The sequence below is a fragment of the Ctenopharyngodon idella genome, chromosome 3 (assembly GCF_019924925.1).
Source record: "Ctenopharyngodon idella isolate HZGC_01 chromosome 3, HZGC01, whole genome shotgun sequence".
NCBI lineage: Eukaryota > Metazoa > Chordata > Actinopteri > Cypriniformes > Xenocyprididae > Ctenopharyngodon > Ctenopharyngodon idella.
Window position 1 is genome coordinate 15,503,997 of NC_067222.1, and position 22,382 is coordinate 15,526,378.

Here is a 22,382-nt window from a genome sequence, read left to right on the forward strand (position 1 = left end):
GTTTTTTTTTTATATTATTAATTTTGACAATAAAATATGCCTGTTAATTTGCAGTGTATATGTATTATTATTAGTAGTAGCACTACTGCTACTAGCAGTTCTGTTTTAAAAATGTGTATTTCTTTCTTTTTAAGTGGAAACCCGTCCTGTTGAAAGTAAACATTGTGGCGGTAAGTCTTCTCTTGTCTTCTACTTCTCTTGTCAGTGTGTATGTATAGTACAGTAAAAAACAAAAAACAAAAAAAAAAACAGTGCATTTCTCCACCTTAACAAGTGTGTGTAACACCTGATGATCATGTTCTCCAGTGTGCTTTAAAAATGTTTTAAAGAGCATCTTAGAAGCTATTTTAAATCCTTTGTTTATTTAAGGTACACTATGTAGCTTTTTTGTTCAAAATAAACAAAATTTAAATAACGAGTCAATACATCATCAATCCTTCTTACAAAACGTGATTCACTGATTCACTATGGTAAGTCTATTATAAGTGTTTATATTTTAGACCTGTCTAAACAGTTTTCTGACATACATCGCTCACCTGTGCATGTTTCGTCACATCCGTAAACAGAGAAAAGTTGCTCCGGCCGCTTTGACACGTGTCTGGTGTGGGAGTGGCACAGGTTAGCTGTCACAAGAGCAAGAAAGGAAGAGATGAAGCAGCTGAATCTCCAACCTCTGGGAAATCGCCTGTTTTAAACAAACACTGAACAGAGGAGAGTCTGCTAGAGAAAAGAGGACACAACAGAGCTTGTAATAAAACAAGAACCAACATTAGCTCGGCTTTAGGAGCTGGCGAGAACTGAGGGATCTGAAATGTTGTAAAAGTGATGTGGTGATGATGGAGTTTTTATTACTCAACCGATGAGTGAGGTATTTTATTACAGGACCAGATAAACTGCCATATGTAGCTCTCTAACAGAGTTCACTGTACAGCATCTTTTGTGAAGCGTCGCCTTCATCTCCACAGTCATGCGAAGCCAAAGCACGACCAAAACAATGTTGCATGCCTTTTTGTTTTTTAACCGGTAAAGGGCAAAAAGTTACATAGTGTACCTTTAAATGAAAGTTATTAATTTAATTACATGAAAGGTCATTAACAGTAATAACATAATAACAAACAAAACTTCCATTTAACAGTCTGTAAGGAAGGATGGTCTGCCTTTGGATGCAGATGCTTCAGGTTTTTCAGTTCCCATTACACGTGGGCTGGAGCCGAGGTATGATACATTCAGCTTCTAATATGACATACAAATCATATAAGAATATTCTTGGATTAACTCTGTAAACATCTATGACACCTGTCAGTTATCACAGGAAAGTAATTTCAACTTGTTCCTCAGTTTAAAAACAAAAAATATGTTGACAGTAAAGAAATTACAATGGAGCTCCAGGATGTGAACATACATCCCTGTGATAATACTGAAACATCATAATGGTTTAGAAATACAGACATAACACACTTCATGTTATCATGAGAGGATCACTTAACTTTATCTATGTGAAGTTATATCTAATCTATATACAGTATAACCAGAACCTTTTCTAGAAAAGTAGTCCCACCTCAAATGGCAGATTTTATATTTCACGGGTAAAATAATAAACCAAAAATAAACAGCACAGTGAGTAAACATTATTTCGACGGTAACTGAAGGAATGTCACAGATTTTGGAATGTTAATTTAAAATAACATGTTCTTTGTGTTTGCTCATGTCTCCGCCTCTACAGAAATACTGTTTGTACTATAATGGGAACCTTGCTTCTGTACACAGCCATGAGGAGTACATGTTTATACAGAAGCTGGTTAGACAGGCAACTCATGCCACAACACGTGCCTGGATCGGAGGCAGTGATGCCGCTGAGGTAAGCAATTATTTTTTGATCATACTTTCTGTGCTACTGGGCATTTATAATTACATTTACATTAATACTCAAAAACATTTTTCAAAATGCACAAACATAGACGTGTTTTTATTATTTATTTTTGGTCCTCAGTGAAAAAATTTATAAGGAATTTGTTAACACATCCTCATTGGAACATATTGCTGGTTTAAAACCCGCCACAGGGTGTCCGGTAAGAGACTTGGTCAAAGATGGTTGAAATATAGGAGTGACCCGTTTATTTGTCCCCACAACAACTTTTAGCAAAGGTTGAACAGTTGTTTTAGTTGGGTGTATTCAGTATGTGTGTATAAAACAGAAAATACAGAGTAAATATATACATGATAATAACATTATATGTTCTAAACAGAAATACACATGATGAATATTTTAGGGATGTAACGGTATTATCAATATCGTGGTATTGCGATAGCAAAACTGTCTTGATATCATCGTGGTCACACCAGAGATTGTATATTATAGGGAGTTGAGAGGGTCTGTATCCAAAGCCACTGGAAGGCAAGCCTGCAACCTTTAGCCAAAATAGCGTAAACAGCTTTTGTGGGGAAATAGCTAATCATTTAATTAATCGACAGCCTGTTTGCTAATCTTCAGAATGTTTTACGCTAAACAATACTTTTGTTGGGAACTATATGTAGATTTCAGCTTGATAAAAATGTTTTTTTTCAAGAGAAGGCAGACTAGGGAATGTTCCCAGATAGCACACATACGTCTGCAAGACGTCTGTTAAAGATCACTTAATCTGGAAAGCATCTGCTGTTTACAAACATCTGATAGACGTCTTGAAGATGTCAGTTTTACATACATTCTAAATCATAAACATCTTAAAGACATCTTCTAAACGTCTATTTGACATCTGACAGGAAATGTCCTATGGACGTATTGAAGATGAGCAAACACTCAAAAAAATACGTCTTCCAGACGTAAAAACACACATCAAATAGACGTCTCCGAGATGTACGTGTGCTATCAGGGTTGCGACTGATGTCACTGCCATTACACGATAAGCTGAGAGGTGCCGCACATGATTAAGTTAGCCGTTACGCTTTCTCCAATGGTAAGAGATACAGACCCTCTCATCTCCCTATTATATACAATCTCTGCTGTATCTTTTACCATTGGAGAAAGCGTAACATCTAACTTAACACATATCTAACCCAGACGACCCAGCTATTTTTGGACTGTTTCATGTAATAAATCAGTTTGTGCTATGAAAAGCGTATAAAACAATGTAAATTATTATTACTATACATAAAAAAAGTCTTTCACGTGTCATTTTACTTACACAATTTGAATTAATGAGTCTGAATAAATTTTGGGGGGAAAAATAGGCAAGCTTGGGCATATATTATTAAAATAAATTATTGTCATAGAATGAAGTATGAACTGAGAATACATACAAACTGAACACATGTAAATATTTATTCGTATAATGACATATTCTTTTGCTGAAAAGCAAATGACACTTCACATCTGCGCAAGGGTTCACGTTATGTGAATCAGAATACGAAGCAGTCACGTGGTTGTGTGCAAAAACGAAGCTTCGGACTTCACCGATCACGTGGTTATGGCAAAACGAATAAAGCTCCGATACAGTGCTTCACTGTGAGATGTTTCGTTTTTTTGATACAAGCTTTGAAGCCTCGGTGTCAAATGTCACATCACTACTGAAAAGCCCTCGCGCTACTCTTACCATGTGTTCACACCACCGAGAGTGGCGAGAGTGGCACGGCGTGTCTTGGATGTTGAGAGCGTCAAGGAGAGTTGAAGTCAGGTCAACTTTATGGTAATGAGCTATGTTCAGCGGCAACCAATCGGAATGTAGAGGTCCTCGCTTGAGAGGATTCTGATTGGTTGCCACAACTTGTCATTTACTTTGACCCTCCCGCCGGCGACGGTTTGTATGCACAGTATGTACTGTACAGCGTTGTTGGCAGGGCAGCCAGGACGAATTTTGATGCTCTCGCCAGCGGCGGTGTGAACGCACAGTTATGCGTCAATGCATTCCTAAATGACAACGATTCGCCCTTGTAGGCTATATTAAACCTTTGACAAAAAAAAAATCGCGACATTCAAATCTGCGTTCGTGCTGCCGTTGATCTAGAGAGCAGTTGTTGTGTATAGATAGATATAAACAGCTTATCAAACAATCTTGTCAAACACACAGTATCATTATTTCTGTTACAAATATTCCAATTATCACAGAAGTATACAAAAGTTTATTATTCAGATAAATGTTGATGTCTACGTTACCGATCAAAACAGAATAAATCACCTTTTGAAAGTGCTTCAAATAGGCTAATATATCAATTGCATTGTTACGCCACTAGGTGGCAATAAATTACTGTTAAAACTGTATCACTGTCGGCGCCGATGGCCTCATGGGCAGCGCGCCGACATGTAGCGCCAATGCGCTTCGGGCGACCCGCGTTCCAGTCCGGCTCGTGGTCCTTTCCCGATCCCGTCCCCCCCTTCTCCCACTTCGCTTCCTGTCTAATCACTGTCCTATCATAATAAAGGCAAAAAATGCCAAAAAAAAAAAAAAAAAAACTGTATCACTGAATCATTCTTTCAGAAACAGTGACTTCTTTATGAATGAACAACGCATTTGTTAATGTTAGTTAATAAAAATACAGCTGTTCATATTGTAAATGTTGAAATTAACGTTAAAGATTAATGAATGCTGTAGAAATGCAGTTCATTATTAGTTAATTAATGTAGTTAACTAATGTTAACTAATGAACCTTTTTGTGAAGTGTTAGTGAATTTGTTGAGATTAGCAGTCTGTTAAACTCGTTTTACAAGTATAATAAACACAAAAGGAGTTGAGTATTGTGCATTCCCCCAATGCACAACACCCGAACAATGAATAAAACTACATGCAACGGAAAAGTTCAGCATCCGCGTCAGCGCTCCGGTGGAGTCGCTTTCAGCTTTGCGCGCTGTGAGCGCTGATTGGCTGCTGTGCTGGATGCTGCGTGTCAATCAATCTCGGTAAAACAGAGAGAGATTTAAATCAAAAGGCATATTATTCTTATGAATATAATGGCCTTTTTTAACACTCAGAATAGTTTAGAACCTGTCCTGGAGTACTGGATGTCTCTCTCATCTAACACACCTGATTCAGCTCATCAGCTCATTAGTAGAGACTGCAAGACCTGAAGTAGGTGTGTCAGATAAGGGAGACATACAAAATGTGCAGTGCTGGGGGTCCTTCAGGACAGGTTTGGGAACCACTGGTTTAGTGCATTGGCAGCCAAGAGATGGGCACCACTGAACCACTCACCATGATTATGTCATGCTCGAGTGTTTGTATTGTGAAACTTGATGTGAAATAGAGATAGTTGAGCAATTTAGCCCTTTCTTAAATATTTTCACATATTCTTTACTGATACCCCTTTCTGTGAAATAATTTCTGTTCATTTCTGTTTAGATTTCTGACATGTTTAAAGTGTTACGGTTCATGAGGAATCATCTTTTAGATAATTAAAATTAAGCTATGTAAGCTGTGGACATAAACACAATGTCGTTTTTTTTTTCTCTTCTGTTCACAGGAGGGAGTTTGGCTCTGGAGTGATGGAACCAAAATGATCTATCAAATATGGTCGCCTGGAAATCCCAGTAATTATCTTGGAAAAGAGCACTGCCTTGAGATGAACTATGGCAGTAAGTAACTTCTGTTAATGCTCATGAAATAACATGATAAATGTTCCATCAATCTGAATTGTGTTAGACCATACATCAGAAGATTAGCAGATATCATATTGTATTTCCAGAAGCTACAAAATAAAAATATCATCACAATGAAAAATGTTTTGTGAATATTTATTGCAAAACATTGTTGCTGACATCAAATACTATTTTTTCTGTCTACCATACTAAATAAACTTAATAAACATTTAGTTTTATTTTTTCAGAATACACAAATGATTAAAAACAACTATTTTTTCTGTCTTGCAACAGATGGCAACTGGAATGATGACAACTGTATTTACAAGAAGCCCTTTGTGTGTGCGTACTGAACCAGCATGTGAAAAAAATCAATGTAGAAGAAACAATCTACTTTGACTCATTTACATTCCATTAGAAATGTTTAATGGAGGCTAATAAATGTTAGAAAAAATGTTAATCTTGTGTGATTGTTTTTTGTGAATAATAAGTAAATAACTCAGTGACACCTGTTAAACAATTTTATAATTTGGGTATCACTCCACAGAATTACTTCCTAATTCTCCCAGCTCTTTCAACCAGACAGCAAGATTTAAAATGCATTAAAACAGTCAGAAATAAAAAGATGATACATAAAAGATTGATATAAAATGCAATTAAAATTTGAAATAAAAACAAGAAAAAATTAAAAGAATAAAAATATGATACATATAAAAAAAAAGTGCAATCAGTTCGGACATAGCACAGTGCTCAATCAGTAAATGCACAGCTAAACAGAAGTGTTTTGAGTCTGGATTTGAATGTGAATACTGTTGGAGCACATCTGATCTCTTCTGGAAGCTGGTTCAGCTGCGGCTGGCGTAACAGCTAAAAGCAGACTCTCCTTGCTTTGAGTGAACCCTTGGTATTTCTAAGTGACTTGATCCTGATGATCTGAATGATCTGTTAGGTCTAAATTCTATGAGCATATCTGCAATGTATTGAGGTCCTAGGCCATTGAGTGATTCATAAACAAGTAACAGTACTTTAAAATCAATTCTAAATGCACCTGGAAGCCAGTGCTTTAGGACCTGAGGACTGGTGTGATGTGTTCATATTTTCTGGTTCTGCTCAGAATCCTGGCAACAGCGTTCTGTACGAGCTGCAGCTGTCTTATGGTGTTTTTGGGAAGGCCAGTGAGGAGTCCATTACAATAATCCACCCTGCTGGTAATGAAAGCATGAACAAGTTTCTCTAAGTCTTGACTGGAGACAAAGCATCCAGTTCTTGCAATATTTTTGAGATGATAATATGCTGATTTAGTTATTGTCTTTACATGGCTACTGAAACTCAGGTCTGACTCCAGAATCACACCAAGATTCCTGACTTGATTTTTAGTTGTTTGACCTCTAGAGTGAAGGTATGTGTTCACTTTGAGAACTTCATCTTTGTTTCCAAACGCAATGACTTCAGTTTTGTCTTTGTTTAACTAAAGGAAGTTTTGGCACATCCAATTTTTAATTTCATTAATGCAAACAAGTAAAATTAAAATGTGAAAAAGTTAGTCACCAAATATATTAATAGCATTCTTATTTTGTGTCTCACCACCAGATCATTATTCAATAAATGTCAAGTATTTACTTTCTCCTAAACCAAGTAGTCTATATGATATTTTTTCATATGCTGCAACTTTCCCCAATTCTGTAACAGGGGTGAAACTATGATGTAACCACAGTTTTGCTACAAAATCCATAGTTTAACTATGGTATTTTTGTGGTTATATAAAATACACCAAAAAACGGTGGATTTATGCTTTGTTTCATCATCACTGTCAATTATGTTAACCAGAGAGGCGCGCGCTGTGCCATGCTGTATAGCCAAGTCTCACAGAAAGTGTTTCATGGGAACAATGCGAAATATTACACCTCAAAAAGGAATAGTTTTAGAAATAATTTACAGATACATTATTTTACACTCTGATGAAGTCACATTTCTTTTCTGCTAATCATTGGGAGAGAATATTTTGGTCAAATATTAATTTATATACATTTTAATGGTGTGTAGTGTTAATAGGGGTACCCATGTTTTATGTGTGATAAAATTAGTGTTAAATGTATTATTTTGTAAAAGTGTAAGTGTAATGTAAGTGTAATGTAAAAGTGTTAAATGTATTATTTTTGTAATGAATGTTTTTATTTGTGGTTTATGTGTGGAGTTTGTGTTTAATGTTAATTAAATGTATAGGAATGAGTGGAAATGGGTTAAGTAATGAGTTTATACCTGCTATACATACCTGGTTTGAGGAGTCCCATGGTAGGGGCGGGGTGGAGTCTGGCCTATATAAGAGCAGGCCAGACTCAAACTAATTGCTTGTTTTACCGAGTCGAAGTGAGAGTGCAACTGCGGTGCCTCGAACGAACCTCCAATCACCTGTATATTGTGGATACTTACCTGTATATATTTTTGCTTGGATTATTTCCTCTTTATTTTGCTGTTTGTTGTTTTTTTGGTACTTTGGGTTTTTGTTTTTTCCCCTCTTTTTTCCATCGTTGTTATGCACCTGTATATATATATTTCACCGTTGGACTGTGTATATTTTTGGCACTGTAAATAAATCACACTTGCACAAAAGTGCTATTGCGGGCTGAGCAATCATTTTTAACATCTTTTACAGACATTCACTTCGTCCCCAAGTGAGTGGTGGTTCTCGCTTTATCACAATCCCTGTTCATCACAAGTGCCATTTGTGGACTGAATGTGCATAGAGCACCCTCAGGCTGCCAGTATGAATTGAAAACACAGTGCATCAGAGTAACCAGCTCTCATAATGATTACATTGATGCATTTTGGGTAAAAAAAATTTGAATAAATATTATACTTCTCTATAGAAATCTGACGTAAATGCATTAGAGTCTATCAATATTTTTCCAAATCTGCACAATTTTAAGCTAAAAGCCCTAAGGAACATTGTTTTGTCAAGCATTTTCATGACGACCGTACAGGCGTTTTGAAACACAATTTATTTTTATTGGTCAAGTATTATTGTGATAATTGCAGCAGAATTAACTCATTAGGCCACCTTTCAGGCCCACCTGCAAGTACATTTATTTCTGTATTCATGCGTTCAACTGTTTTTCTCACCCTTATTTATATTTGCAAGAATTCACATTACATTATTTATAATCGTTTCTATATTTCTAGATATCTGCCTGTAAAAAGAATGTGAATTAGCATCAGTTACTTTACGATAGGAGGGATCACCTCCTCCCACATCTATCATATCATCAGTGAAGCTCCTCCCACATCAATCACACTGTTAGTGAAGCTCCTTCCACTATTGATGTTACATTTTATCAATAAATTCAATTAGAATAAGATACTACAGGGTTGTTACCAATCAAATGAAATCAGTATCAACAAAACCCGTCTTTGCACTGCAGAGAAACACAGAAGCTGCATCTGAAGTGGCATTTAGATGTATTTACTCAGACCGTTTATGTTTTGATGTTTTAAAAAATAAAACGTTGATGATATATGAAATGATTTTAAATTTGAAACAATACTTTAAGTATGAAACTAAAACCACCAGTAGGTGCCGTCAAGTCACTGTTAATGAGCGAATTATTGAGTCATTAATTCAACTGATACGTTCAAATGGCTGATCATTTCAGTCATTGAATCATTCATTCACCCGAAATGGAGCAAAACAGGCAATTTTGTGTCTAAAATGCAAGTCAAATGTAAGTAATGTTGTGTTGTATAAAAGCAATAGTGCATTTGCAATCATGCTGAAATTTGGGGAAAACACGACTCTCTTTGTGTGATTGCCTAACTATATCATATGATATAAATTTAAAAGACAAATACTAAATACAGGGGCATTTTTACTGAATTTTAATAGAGGAATACCACGTTCCAGGCAACCCGTAACCCCTGTTTTTCCAACCTTCTACCCATGAAAGTGCACTGGAACGGCAGTCATACCCGTGACTTCCCACCTGTGAACCCGTACTAGATCGATATACTCGTTCCGCGCTCTGACGTAACATAGCCAGCGAAACAGCAATGGCAGCCCCTACGGATGTGGTGTTTATGCAAGTGGTACACAGTGAGAAATAGACTTTAGGACAATATAACGTTGCAATCAAATTAATAATAATAGAACACACGATTATGTATTACAATGTTATGTGTCTGAAACAATAGAAATGATTGTAAATGAGCATAAGCCCCGTACGTCCACCATGCTGGTTTGTTTACATCTAGCTACCACAATTCCTTGAGCTCAGGCAGTTTGGCATGACTTGCCTGGAACGCTACAAAGTCATGAGTCGTGGTTTGAAGTTGTGACTTACGGGCTCAAAAACCTGCCTGGAACGCAGCGTAAGTCATGCAGTGAGAGCAGACTCTCTTAATGCAATTTAACGTAAAGTGAAAAGGCTACATAACACAGTGTAGACTTTCTAGGTGCGTTTTTGTTTGATTTTTGCAAAGTAAGAGACTTGATACTGTCAGATTGAACATAGTTAAAACAACAATTACATATTATCATAGATGGTATATACATTGTGCATCCCTACTTTGAATTTTTTAAATGTACTGAAATTTAATTTTTTTCCCCCCTCTCATTTCAGACCTGATGGAAGAGAGTGAGGAGAGCGAAGAACTGAGTGAAGTGGAGGAGAAACATCATGTCAAACCTGGAGAAAAACATTGGAGTCGCTCAAAGACTAAAAAGACATTTTTAAAGAAAACAAGAGCCAAGAAATCTTTCACCTGTGGAAAGAATCTTGAGCGTCACATGAGAGTTCACACAGTAGAGAAGCCGTTCACATGTGATCAGTGTTGTAAAACATTTCTTAGGGCATCACACCTGAAGACACACCTGAGAGTTCAGACGAAGGAGAAGCCACATTCATGTTCTGTGTGTGGAGTTTTTCACTGCTGTGTAATTTAAAATAACATCAGAAAATTCACACTGGTGTGAGAGAGTACATGTGATTTGAGTGTGGGAAGACATTGAGCAGTTTAAAAGTGCACCAGAGAATTCACACTGGAGAAAAACCTTACAAGTGTTCACACTGTGACAAGAGATTCAGTCAGTCAGGAACACTGAAAACACATGAGAGGATCCACAGCAGAGAGAAGCTGCACACGTGTGATCAGTGTGGAAAGAGTTTCACTATTAAAAGTCACCTGAAGATACACATGAAGATCCATGCAGTGGAGAAACCACATCATCATGTAGGAAACGATGTGATATCTTACAGATTACATGTCAAGCCTGCTCCATCTAGAGTTTCATGACCAAACTAGTGATTTATAACACAAATCATCTTCATGACATTAAAATAGATCATAATCGTGACACAGCAGTTGTCGAGCAGATTTGATGGGATTAAAATGACTATTGAACTCATCAGTGATCTTGACTTTGAGCTTCACTTTTTATTTCATGTTTGTCTCTCATTTGAAATCTCACATGATTTAATGTTTCTTTTAGACCTGATGGATGTTAACAAGAGAGAAAAAACAGAAGCTAAAAATCTGTCAAAAAACATTTAATGTAAATCAAAGCTGAAGAATCACACGAGGATCCACAGCGGAGAGAAACCTTACACCTGTGATCAATGCGGGAAGAGCTTCTCAGTTCTGAAATCACATCTGTCTTCTCATTCTGAAGAAGAGACCAGAAAACTCACACTGGAGAAAAACCTTTCAATCGTTCAGGAGCTGAAGAAGAGGCCAGAACACTTGAATCTGAAATTAATTTTAACCTGTTCTTCATTGTTTTTCACAGATCTGTCTCGTTTGTTTTCACTTTTACTTAATTTTTTGTACTTCAAGAAATGATTGATTAAACTCATTACTCATTTTATCAACAACTTATTGTTATTGTCCAATTTTATTTTCTGTTGATTCTTCTTGCATCAGGAATAATTTCATAATTATCGGTTATGAAAGCCAAGTATTTCACCACAGCTTTACACAACCAGCAGAAAGAGAGCAGCTGGAATAAAGATAAGCAATGTGTAACACCTTAATTTAGCAATTTCTAGTATTGCATTACTATTGCGTCCTTCTCATGAGCATTTAATAATTTTTGACTTTTTAGTGTGAGTTGAATCTCATTTTTAGCCCATTTTACCTGTAAAATTAAACCTACTTAATAATTATGCACACCTGAATATAAGGCGTTTTTTACTTCCAGCTTTCCTTAACAATTATATATCACTTATAAATGATTAAATACAAAATTAATAGTAGTTATTAAGATTAATGTGGTTTGGAATTGGTAAAATGTGCTTGTAAAAAAAAAAAAAAAAAAATCAAAATATAAACTTGCATAATTATTGTGCATGCACTGTAATACAGATGAACAATGATAAAGTTCGGGTTGCTGAATATATGATCCCTTTTTTCAAAAGCACTTACTGTAAATTATATGATTATAGATTGTAACCTAGATGTGCTGTGTTTGGCAGAAACCTGGCTAAAACCAGACGATTACATTACTTTAAATAAGTCCAAACCCCAATATTAGTGTTACAAACACAAGCCTCATCTGAAAGGCAAAGGGGGAGGTGTTTCTGTAATTTATAGTAATATCTTCAGTATTACTCAGAGGAGATTCAAATATAATTCTTTTGAAGTGATGGTTCTTTATGTCAGTGGTTCCCAACCACATTCCCAGAGACCCCCCAGTACTGCACATTTTGCATGTTTCCTCAATTAAACACACCTGATTCAGGTCATCAGCTCATTATAGCGACTTCAAGACCTAAAATGGGTGTGTCAGACAAAGGAGACTTGCAAAATGTGCACTGTTGAGGGGCCTCCAGGAAGGTGGTTGGGCACCACTGCTTTATGTAACACTATCTAGTGTAAGTGATAAGTCCCATTTGACATTTGTGCTTGCTACTGTAGACAGGCCATCAGGACACCATACAGACTTTATCAAAGGATTTGCTGATTTTCTATCCAAGTTAGTACTGGCTGCAGATAAAGTTGTAATTGTTGGTGATTTTAATATCCATGTAGATAATGAAAAAGACGCATTGGGATTGGCATTTAGAGACATTCTAAACTCTATTGGAGTTAGACAACACGTGTCAGGACCCACTCATTGTTGTAATCATACTTTAGATCTAATATTGTCACATGGAATTGATGTTGTTGTTGTTGAAATTCTGCAGCAGAGCGACAACATCTCAGATCATTATCACGTCACATGTACTGTATACTTCATTTAGCCAAGGCTGCAAATCATCTGCAAATCATCTACTTGGCATATTGGCAGATCCTCTTAGAAGAAAACAAACACAACCCTAGGTATTTATTTGATACAGTGGCTAAAATAATGAGAAATAAAGCTCAATAATTAACCCCAGATGTTTCAAAACAGCACAGCTGTAATAACTTTATGAACTTCTTTACTTGCAAGATTGATAACATTAGAGATAAAATTATAACCATGCAACCGTCTACTACAGTATCGCATCAGACCAGAATTAGTTAAATACAGACAGATCTCACATCTATCTTTTTTGGATCCTTCAAATGTTTAATAAATTTTAAATTATGGCTAATATGCCCTTACTAGCCTATATGTTAAGTTAATCATTAATTAAATAGTGTGTTTGTGCCTAACACATGCATAATTGTGGACCCTTAAAGTATCATTTCCATCTCTTGTTTCTTGTTCCTTGACAGACCTAAAGGAAAAGGATTCCCAAACCACATAGAAATGAATGACTGTTGATGAGTATCAAGCACAACCTTGACAGAGACTCAGAAGAAGCTGAAAGAATTGGAGGAGGAAATCAAAAAATTGAGAAATTAGTTATTTTACTGTTGTGGTGAATCAGCAGCCAGCTATCAAACTGTTTGGTGGTTTACTTAGTTTTTACTGTCTTTGCACTTCAAACTGCATTATCATCAACATACACAGTGAATTACACGGAAACAAGTGTTACAACTAACAGTAAACAAATAATAAACTGGTAGACTTTATATCCGTAAATAAACTCAGATGAACTGTAATAAAGTGCTCTCACATTTATTACTGCGGTATCCAGTATCACTCTGGAGACTGTAAGCTGGATCATAAACAGTTTACTGATCTATCCTTGAATAACAACTTTTTAGCACAACCTCTGTTTTGTATTGTCCCTTTGTATTGACATTGGTTCACAAAGCAGTCTGGTGTGAAATGATTCGCGCAGACATAAACGAATTTCGGTAGAGTTGAGGGAGTATTTTCTAAACTTGCGTCACGTCAGTTACACTTTCCGTAAGTTGAACAGGGAAGGAGTAGGATGTGGCGTAAGCTTTGAGAACTGCAAGAGTTTTACACTTTCTTTGTACACTGAATATGGAAGGTGGAAGCTAGATATTTTACTTTATAACTTGTTTAAATATGAATATTTTTTACACAAATACATCACTTTACTTCAGAAGGCCTTTATTAACCCCCCAGAGCTGTGTGAAATATGTTTATGATGGATAGATGTGGATGGAGACACTTTCTTCAGCTCATACTCGTTGATCCCGTTCACTGCTATTGTAAAGCTCAGATGTGGCAGAATAACTTATTAATATTTCTCAGATTGTGTTCATCAGAAAGAAGAAAGTCATATACACCTAGGATGTCTTGAGAGTGAGTAAAGCTTGGGCTAGTTTTCATTTCAAAGTGAACTAATCCTTTAAGTGTCTTGCTCAGGGCCACAATAGTGGCAATTCCTGTCAAACTCACAACTTTCTGGTTCCATTTGGAAACCCAGATCCCCAAACACTAGACCACCCCATGCTGCTGTTGATTTGTCTAACAGCAATGTTTTGCCATTATTTGTTTGTCTCACAGGAGCAACGTTGCAAAAAGTTTCCTCATGTGGTGCCCACCAGCATTGGTTCAGCCATAAGTGCCAAACTTACTGAAATTAGAGAGAAGAAGAAAACACAAAAACATCCGGAAACCTTAATGCTCTTTGATGATTGATAGCCATGAGAAGTGTGTTCGAGGTATTTTGTTGTTGTGTTGTTGTTTTTTTTGTTGTTTTTTTGTGTTTGTGTGCATTTTGTCTTATCAAAGTTCAATTTGATATCAAGTTGGAATTCTAAGTTACTCTTGTGCAGTATAATTTGATTGTGTCTCTTTGATTGTGTTGAAATAAAAGTATTTCTGATGCAAATTTGTGCAAGTAATTGACTGAAATCATATATGATTTGTATATGTAGGGATATTGTAATATTGACTGAAATCATATAAGATAATTATATGTAGAGATATAATAATATTATTGTTGTAATATGAAGAATTAGGTGGAAACATATAAAGCTTGAAGAACAGGCACACAATTTCCCTATTAAAAACATAAAATCTATAAAAATTCATATAAACAAATTATGCAAAATTTAAATAAATCCTATATGGCTAGCATATGATTCAATCTAAGAACTTTAAATGATTTGTATAGGAAATAACTGATATTCATACACATTTTCTACTAAAACCATACACCATTGCATACTGTTGTCATGTAAAACTCATATAAGACTTTTAAAGTATTCATATATGACCTAAAAATCCCCTACAAGTTGGATGTGTGATTTTTAGTATCAAAGTGGCCATAATCGGTCTGATTTTGTATATGACATGTATTGGACTTACATGAAACGCATAAGGTAATTCTGGCCAGTTTAAGTAAGGAAGATATATGGTTGCTGTATATGAAACAGGTTTTTTTCATATGGGCGATCCTTTCTGATTGGCTGACATGCATCTTACGTAACATGAGTACACTTATTTAAGCCCACAACGTAGTGGCAAAAGAATACATCAAAAGAATTCAAGAAAACAAGACACTTCTCTTATATACTATCCAGCAGAAACACTCAGTTTGCTGTTTGGAACACAGATTTCCTGAGGTTTGACTTTTTTTTACATTTACATTTATTTCACTTTTAGCTGACTAAAACCCATTTAATAATTTTTGATTTATGGGATGTTCTGGGAATGTTAGTTCTGTTGGAACATTCCCAGAACAGAGCTTAGTTTTTTTTTTTTTTTTTTTTTCTTTTTTTTGGTTATTCAGAATGTTGCTTATGTTTTATGTTGTTAGACGAATTAATGATTCCAAAATGCTCAATGCGGAAGCGCTTAGCATGTTTAATGCATTAGACAGTAGCTAATGTTGGAGGATACACCTTATCGATGATGCAAGCAGATGAGCCCAGAACGTGATTAAGTCATTTTGAAAAGTGATTATTTTTGGAAGACTTTTATTTTTGACGGGTGTTGAGGCTGTTGCACGTAGACGTGTGTGTTCAGTCATGTTCGATAAGGTTACCTCAATGGAAGTTTATCAGGGCTTAAGTCGGTTAAAGGATGTAATCACTGTTTTTGTGAACTTTGACCCGTGTTTCAGTTTAAGAGTTTTTTTTCTTCGTATTGCTTTTTCCCATGGATTGCATTAGCTGCTGGAGTGACGCAGTAACACGAGAACTGTGAGTGCATATAAAGTACAAATTTGCTTGATTAGAGACAATTTAAAATATTTGTTACATTTTTTACAGAGTTTTGTACTTCTTACATTTTGATTGAGAAGCAGACTTCTTTTTTTTTTTTTGTAAGTGTGACCTGCCAATGCTGATTTTTGCAAATTCTGATTTTCTTTCTATAAGAACTATTATTGACAGCATAACAAAAATCGTCTCGGTTACAAAGGTAACCCTCGTTCCCTGAAGGAGGGAACGGAGACGTACGTCGGACAGACCGACGAATAGGAATCTCGCTAGAGAGGCCAATCTACTTCGAGTGTAACTACAACGAGCCAATGCACATTGGCATGCAATCATATGCATCAGCTGCTCGCCTCGCAGCGCGGGTATATAACGAGCAGCAGGTGCGTTGCATCTTCAGGTTTTCGCTGAGGAGCCGAACCGGATAGGCGGCAGCATCAGCGGGGTACAGCAACTGTGGCGACGGGACGTACGTCTCCGTTCCCTCCTTCAGGGAACGAGGGTTACCTTTGTAACCGAGACGTTCCCATTCAGTCGGTCACGTTCGACGTACGTCGGACAGACCGACGAATAGGAATCCCTACCAAAGCGCCACAGGGGCTGCCCTCTTCCAGCGCTCTGTTGTAAGCCACCTGAACCCCCTTGCCTACGGACGGTGGGACAGGGCTAACACAGAGAGTGTCAATCACTGCTGTTCCCCAAAACCCATTCAGTGAAACTATTGGATAACGCTGGGAAAGCGTACCCTTCCGCTGGGAAAGGAACGCTGCGGAAGCCACATCCTTCCCGAAGGAGTTAAGTGGAGAAGTACATATGGACTAACCCGTAGGCTGTACTACATATGGAAGAACTGGGGTGACTCCAACTCGATGAGAGGTGGGTTCTCCCAGAGGGAAAGACACGGGCTTCGTTTAGGAGCAACCGTGGAACTAGACATATGGGATCCCAGTAGGGTCACACATATGGTACCCAGCCTAAACCCGGTTCTCAAGGATACAACGGAGTATAGGCCTAGCGCCAGACGCTCCGCCACGTCGGCTGCCGAAGGGAGATCGGAGGACTCAACAGGGTCTGCCTTGTAGGGACTCTCTGGAGAAAAAAGCACATGTAAGCGCAGCAAGCCGACACTAAGCCGGGGCCTCTCCGTGCCTCTGACCTGAGGTGAGAACACGGGAGGAGACCGGCTCGACACGAAGGCTATAGAACCTAGCGAACGTGTTAGGTGTCGCCCAGCCCGCAGCTCTACAGATGTCTGTTAGCGAGGCGCCACGAGCCAGCGCCCAGGAAGATGCGACGCCTCTCGTGGAGTGCGCATGCAACCTGAGCGGGCAGGGCACGCCCTGAGCTTGGTAAGCCAGGGCGATGGCATCCACTATCCAGTGGGCCATCCTCTGCTTGGAGACAGCCTTTCCCTTCTGCTGGCCTCCATAACAGACAAAGAGCTGGTCTGAGGTCCTGAAGCTTTGAGTTCTGTCTATGTACAGTCGCAAAGCGCGAACTGGACAGAGCAAAGCCAGGGCTGGGTCTGCCTCCTCCGAGGGCAGCGCTTGCAGGCTCACTACCTGGTCCCTGAAGGGAGTGGTAGGAACCTTGGGCACATAGCCAGGCCGGGGTCTCAGTACCACATGGCCGTCACCCGGCCCGAACTCCAGGCACGATTCGTCGACCGAAAAAGACTGCAGGTCCCCTACCCTCTTGATGGAGGCCAATGCAACCAGCAGCAAAGTCTTCATAGACAGAATCTTTAAGTCTGCTGATTGCAAGGGCTCAAAGGGAGCAATCTGAAGTGCTCTCAGCACCAGAGCAAGGTCCCAAGAGGGTATGGAGGGAGGACGAGGAGGATTTAACCGCCTCGCACCCCTAAGGAACCTGACGACCAGGTCGTGCTGACCAACAGATTTGCCATCTATGTGGTCATGATATGCGGAGATAGCAGCAGTATGGACTTTGAGGGTGGAGGGGGACAGCCTACGCTCCAACCCCTGCTGCAAGAAGGAAAGCACGACACCGATCGAGCATCTTCGGGGGTCCTCTCGACGAGAAGAACACCACTCGACGAACAGGTTCCACTTCAAGGCGTAAGCCCGTCTCGTAGACGGAGCACGTGCCGAAGTGATGGTGTTAAGTACCTCGGGGGGTAAGTCACCTAGAACCTCCGCATCCCGTCCAGGGACCAGACATGGAGTTTCCAGAGGTCTGGACGCGGGTGCCAGAGAGTGCCCCGTCTCTGAGAAAGAAGGTCCTTCCTCAGAGGAATGGGCCAGGGAGGGGCTGTCGCGAGGAGTGAGAGTTCTGGGAACCAGGTCCGGTTGGGCCAATAGGGCGCAACTAGCAGAACCTGCTCCTCGTCCTCCCTGACTTTGCACAGGGTCTGTGCAAGTAGGCTCACTGGGGGAAACGCATATTTGCGAAGGCCCCGGGGCCAGCTGAGCGCCAGTGCGTCTGTTCCGAGTGTTCCCCGGACAGGGAGTAAAACAACCGGCAATGGGAGGTTTCTGGTGAGGCAAACAGGTCTACCTGAGCCTCTCCGAACTCTCTCCAAATCAGCTGGACCACCTGGGGGTGGAGTCGCCGCTCTCCTGGCCGCGCAGCTTGTGATAGCTCGTCGGCCACACGGTTGAGCACACCGGGAATATGAATGGCACGAAGCGACCTCAGATGCTTCTGACTCCAGAGGAGGAGATGGCGGGAGAGTTGCGACATGCGACGGGAGCGTAGACCACCTTGACGGTTGATGTACGCAACGGTCGCAGTGTTGTCCGTCCGGACCAGTAGATGCTTGCCCCGTAGCGGCCCTTTGAGGCGACTCAGGGCAAGGCGTACCGCTAGCAACTCGAGGCAGTTGATGTGCCAATGCAGATGGGGGCCCGTCCAACCCCTGACACTGCATGCCCGTTGTACGTGGCACCCCAGCCTGTGGCAGAGGCATCTGTGAATACCACAGCATGCCGGGACACCTTCTCTAGGGGTACTCCAGCCCGAAGAAACAAGGGGTCCGACCACGGGCTGAAGGTTTGGCGGTACTCCTGAGTGATTGCCACCCGGAACGTGCCGCGTTGCCACGCCCATCTCGGGACCCGGCCGTGGAGCCAGTGTTGAAGCGGTCTCATATGAAGCAGACCGAGCGGGGTTACTGCCGCTGCGGCTGCCATATGCCCCAGGAGCCTCTGAAAAAATTTCAGTGGAACCGCTGTCCTGCCGTTGAACGTATTCAGGCAGTTCAACACCGACTGAGCACGTTCCTCTGTGAGGCGTGCTATCTGTTCGACCGAATCCAACTCCATACCGAGAAAAGAGATCCTCTGCACCGGGGCGAGTTCGCTCTTTTCCCAGTTGACCTGAAGACCCAACTGGCTGAGGTGTCTGAGCACCAAAACCCTGTGTTCACACCACTGATCCCGGGACTGTGCCAGAATGAGCCAGTCGTCGAGATAGTTAAGGATGCGAACACCCTGTTCTCTCATGGGAACAAGGGCTCCCTCCACGACCTTCGTGAAGACGCGGGGAGACAGGGCCAGCCCGAAGGGTAAGACTCTGTACTGATATGCTCGACCTTCGAACGCAAAAACGCCGGAATGGCCTGTGTCGCGGAAGAATCGAACATGAAAGTACACGTCCTTCAGGTCGATCGCTGCAAACCAATCCTGGGGACGGATGCACTCGAAAATGCATTTCTGCGTGGGCATTTTGAACGGTAGCTTGTGAAGGCTCCGATTCAAAACTCGCAGATCCAGGATCGGTCGTAACCCACCGCTTTTCTTGGGTACAATGAAGTAGGGACTGTAGAACCCTGACCTCATATCGGCTGGAGGGACCGGCTCTATCGCGTCCTTCGCCAGTAGGACCGCGATCTCCGCACGCAAGACACGGGCATCGACAGCCTTCACTGCAGTGAGGTGGACACCCCTGAACTTGGGGGGACGCCGGGCGAACTGAATCGCATAGCCGAGCCCGATGGTCCGAATGAGCCAGCGAGACGGACTGGGGAGCGCTAACCAGGCTCACAGAGACCGTACAGGCGGGATCAAAGGGACCGCAGGCGTACCCGCAGTGAGGCAGCGAGGTGGAACACAGGGACGCAGCTCGGGAGGCTCTCTCTGCGAGGCGGCCCGAAGCGGGGTCAGAGTGTGCTGTGCAACACCTACCTGGTTCCACGGTTGGGCAGGGGGCGCAGGAGAGGCTTTGCTGCCTTCTCGACTGCACGCTGCTGCCCTCTGGCGAAGGAAGAGGGGGATGAGAGTGGTGAGGCTTTTCTCCTCCCACTGCTCTCCGAGCCCTCTTCAGACCCAGAGATGGAGGAACTGCTCTCTTTTTGAAAATTTGGGTACCGCTGGCTGTTGGACCGGCGGGAGAACAGAAACAAACCCAACCAACAGGATTTACCACCCGGCCCTCCTCCGGGGGGGGGGGAGAGCAGCCCCACCCGTCTCTGGGTCACCCGTCTCAGGGGTGATTTTTCACTAACCACTTAAACAGTAGCAGAGACGGGAGGTGTCATCTTCCTGCAGCGGACACAGTAGAGCAGACTGGGCCGGAGTTTTTTTTTTTATTCTGCAGGGGACGACACCCTTGGCGACGAGCAGACTGAGGGCCCACGAGGAACTCAATGGTTTGTCGGGGGAGGCTCCCCGGTCTGCCACTAACTGAGGAGAACTGCTGGGCTCAGTCCCCGACAGTGTCACCGAAAAGGCCACCTTGTGAGATGGGAGTGTCGAGAAAGCGTTTAGCTTGACGACCTCTTGCACCTCAGCAAGGTAAGCCAGGGGGGCGCTTCTGGACCACTGAGGTGGACATCGTCTGGCCGAAGGCCTGCGCCGTGACTTTGATCACGGTTAGTCAACAAGCGCAGCTCAACCCCGGCTCAGAACTACCCTCATGCATAAAGAGTGCCTTGGCCTCACATGCAGGGTGGGTGTGGTCTGTGAACAGCCACCCCACCCATAAGGGTAGTGAGAGAGTAAAAACTTATGCAGATTTTGGCACTTTTGGCATTCCATATTTATGGCACCAATATAGCTCCATACTGCCAAGTTTTTCATGCACATCCGGAACACCCGGGAAAGCATGGCTGTAAACTCTGAATCTGAGTCAGCATAAGCACACACCATTACAGTGGGCAGCGTCACCCTCATTTCCAGAGCATAACAGCCCTCTCTCCAATGCTGCAATCGACATCTGACCCTCAGCTGGAGCCCTAAATGGAATGCTAGGTTCCCCTATGAAGAGGACCAGCAATCCAATCCAGAAGCTGCACAGCATGTAATGCGCTAGAGGGAGGGGCCCTAGGGGGTTGGTTCCCCGAAGGAACCCCTCAACCTCAAGACACCCAAGCCATTTCACCAAAGTAGACCTCTTCTGGTGCACCAGAGAGTGCGCTACAATGGAGATTAGGCAAGGAGACCGCGCATCTAGAGTGCCGAGCGAGCGCTGGGTTGCCGTGACAACCCGCGCTGCAGCCCGACAGCTCGACGGCACACGACACGCAGAGGAGCGAGAGGTTTGCTCTCGCTGATCTCCGCGGTCTCCCAGAGTGTCGGGCAGACCCGCGGCTGTGCTTTTACACACAAGCGGCAGCTGGCCAACAACAGAGGGGACTCAAGCTTCCCGGAGAAAGAAGAGTCACGACCGGCGTGTCGACGTGATCATGTTCTCATACGAAAACATGAACCACCCACGAGCATCGTTTCAGCACGCGCCCAGACATGTGAAACAGTGATCGTGGCCGTCAGTGAGGACAGGAAACGACCGCATCCAGAAACACACAAATAGAATGTCATCTTTAAAAAGACGCAAGCTCTATTTGTGTAAGCTCTTTTAGGGACTTTACTCTTTTAGAGTGCTGAAGCACGCAGGGGAACGGCCGCCGCAACACAGACAGGGATTGTGTGCAGCCTGTCGTGTGCTCTTTCTCTCTTTGAAGGCGCTCACTCTTACCAGCCGTAAAAACGGCTTTCAGCACTCGAAGCGCACCGTACCGGCCGTGAGAACAGCCTTCTGACGCTGTCAAAACAGCTATTTGCTCTATAACGGCAAACGAAACAAAAAACAGAAAATAAAGAGAGGACTTCGACCCCGCTGCTGTGCTGTTCGCCCGCACTCGAAAAAAAAAAAGAGAAGTTCAACCAAAAAGCTTGACTCGTCTTCTAGCAGACACTTGCTTGCAGAGAACAGGAACAAACACCGTTCGGCTCCGAAGCGAAAAGCTGAAGATGCAACGCACCTGCTGCTCGTTATATACCTGCGCTGCGAGGCGAGCAGCTGATGCATATGATTGCATGCCAATGTGCATTGGCTCGTTGTAGTTACACTCGAAGTA

The 22,382-nt window shown here is 41.6% G+C and overlaps 1 protein-coding gene across 1 annotated transcript in view; it reads left to right on the plus strand.

Moving 5' to 3' along the window:
• The window catches only part of LOC127510237 (macrophage mannose receptor 1-like), a 144,660-nt gene that overhangs the window by 98,164 nt on the left and 24,114 nt on the right, over window positions 1-22,382 (plus strand). Inside the window, exons 3-8 of the mRNA XM_051889811.1 lie at window positions 135-170; window positions 1,136-1,215; window positions 1,724-1,858; window positions 5,452-5,563; window positions 5,861-5,884; window positions 11,346-11,354. Coding sequence (XP_051745771.1) covers window positions 135-170; window positions 1,136-1,215; window positions 1,724-1,858; window positions 5,452-5,563; window positions 5,861-5,884; window positions 11,346-11,354 — 396 coding nt within the window. The remainder of the gene's footprint in view (window positions 1-134; window positions 171-1,135; window positions 1,216-1,723; window positions 1,859-5,451; window positions 5,564-5,860; window positions 5,885-11,345; window positions 11,355-22,382) is intronic.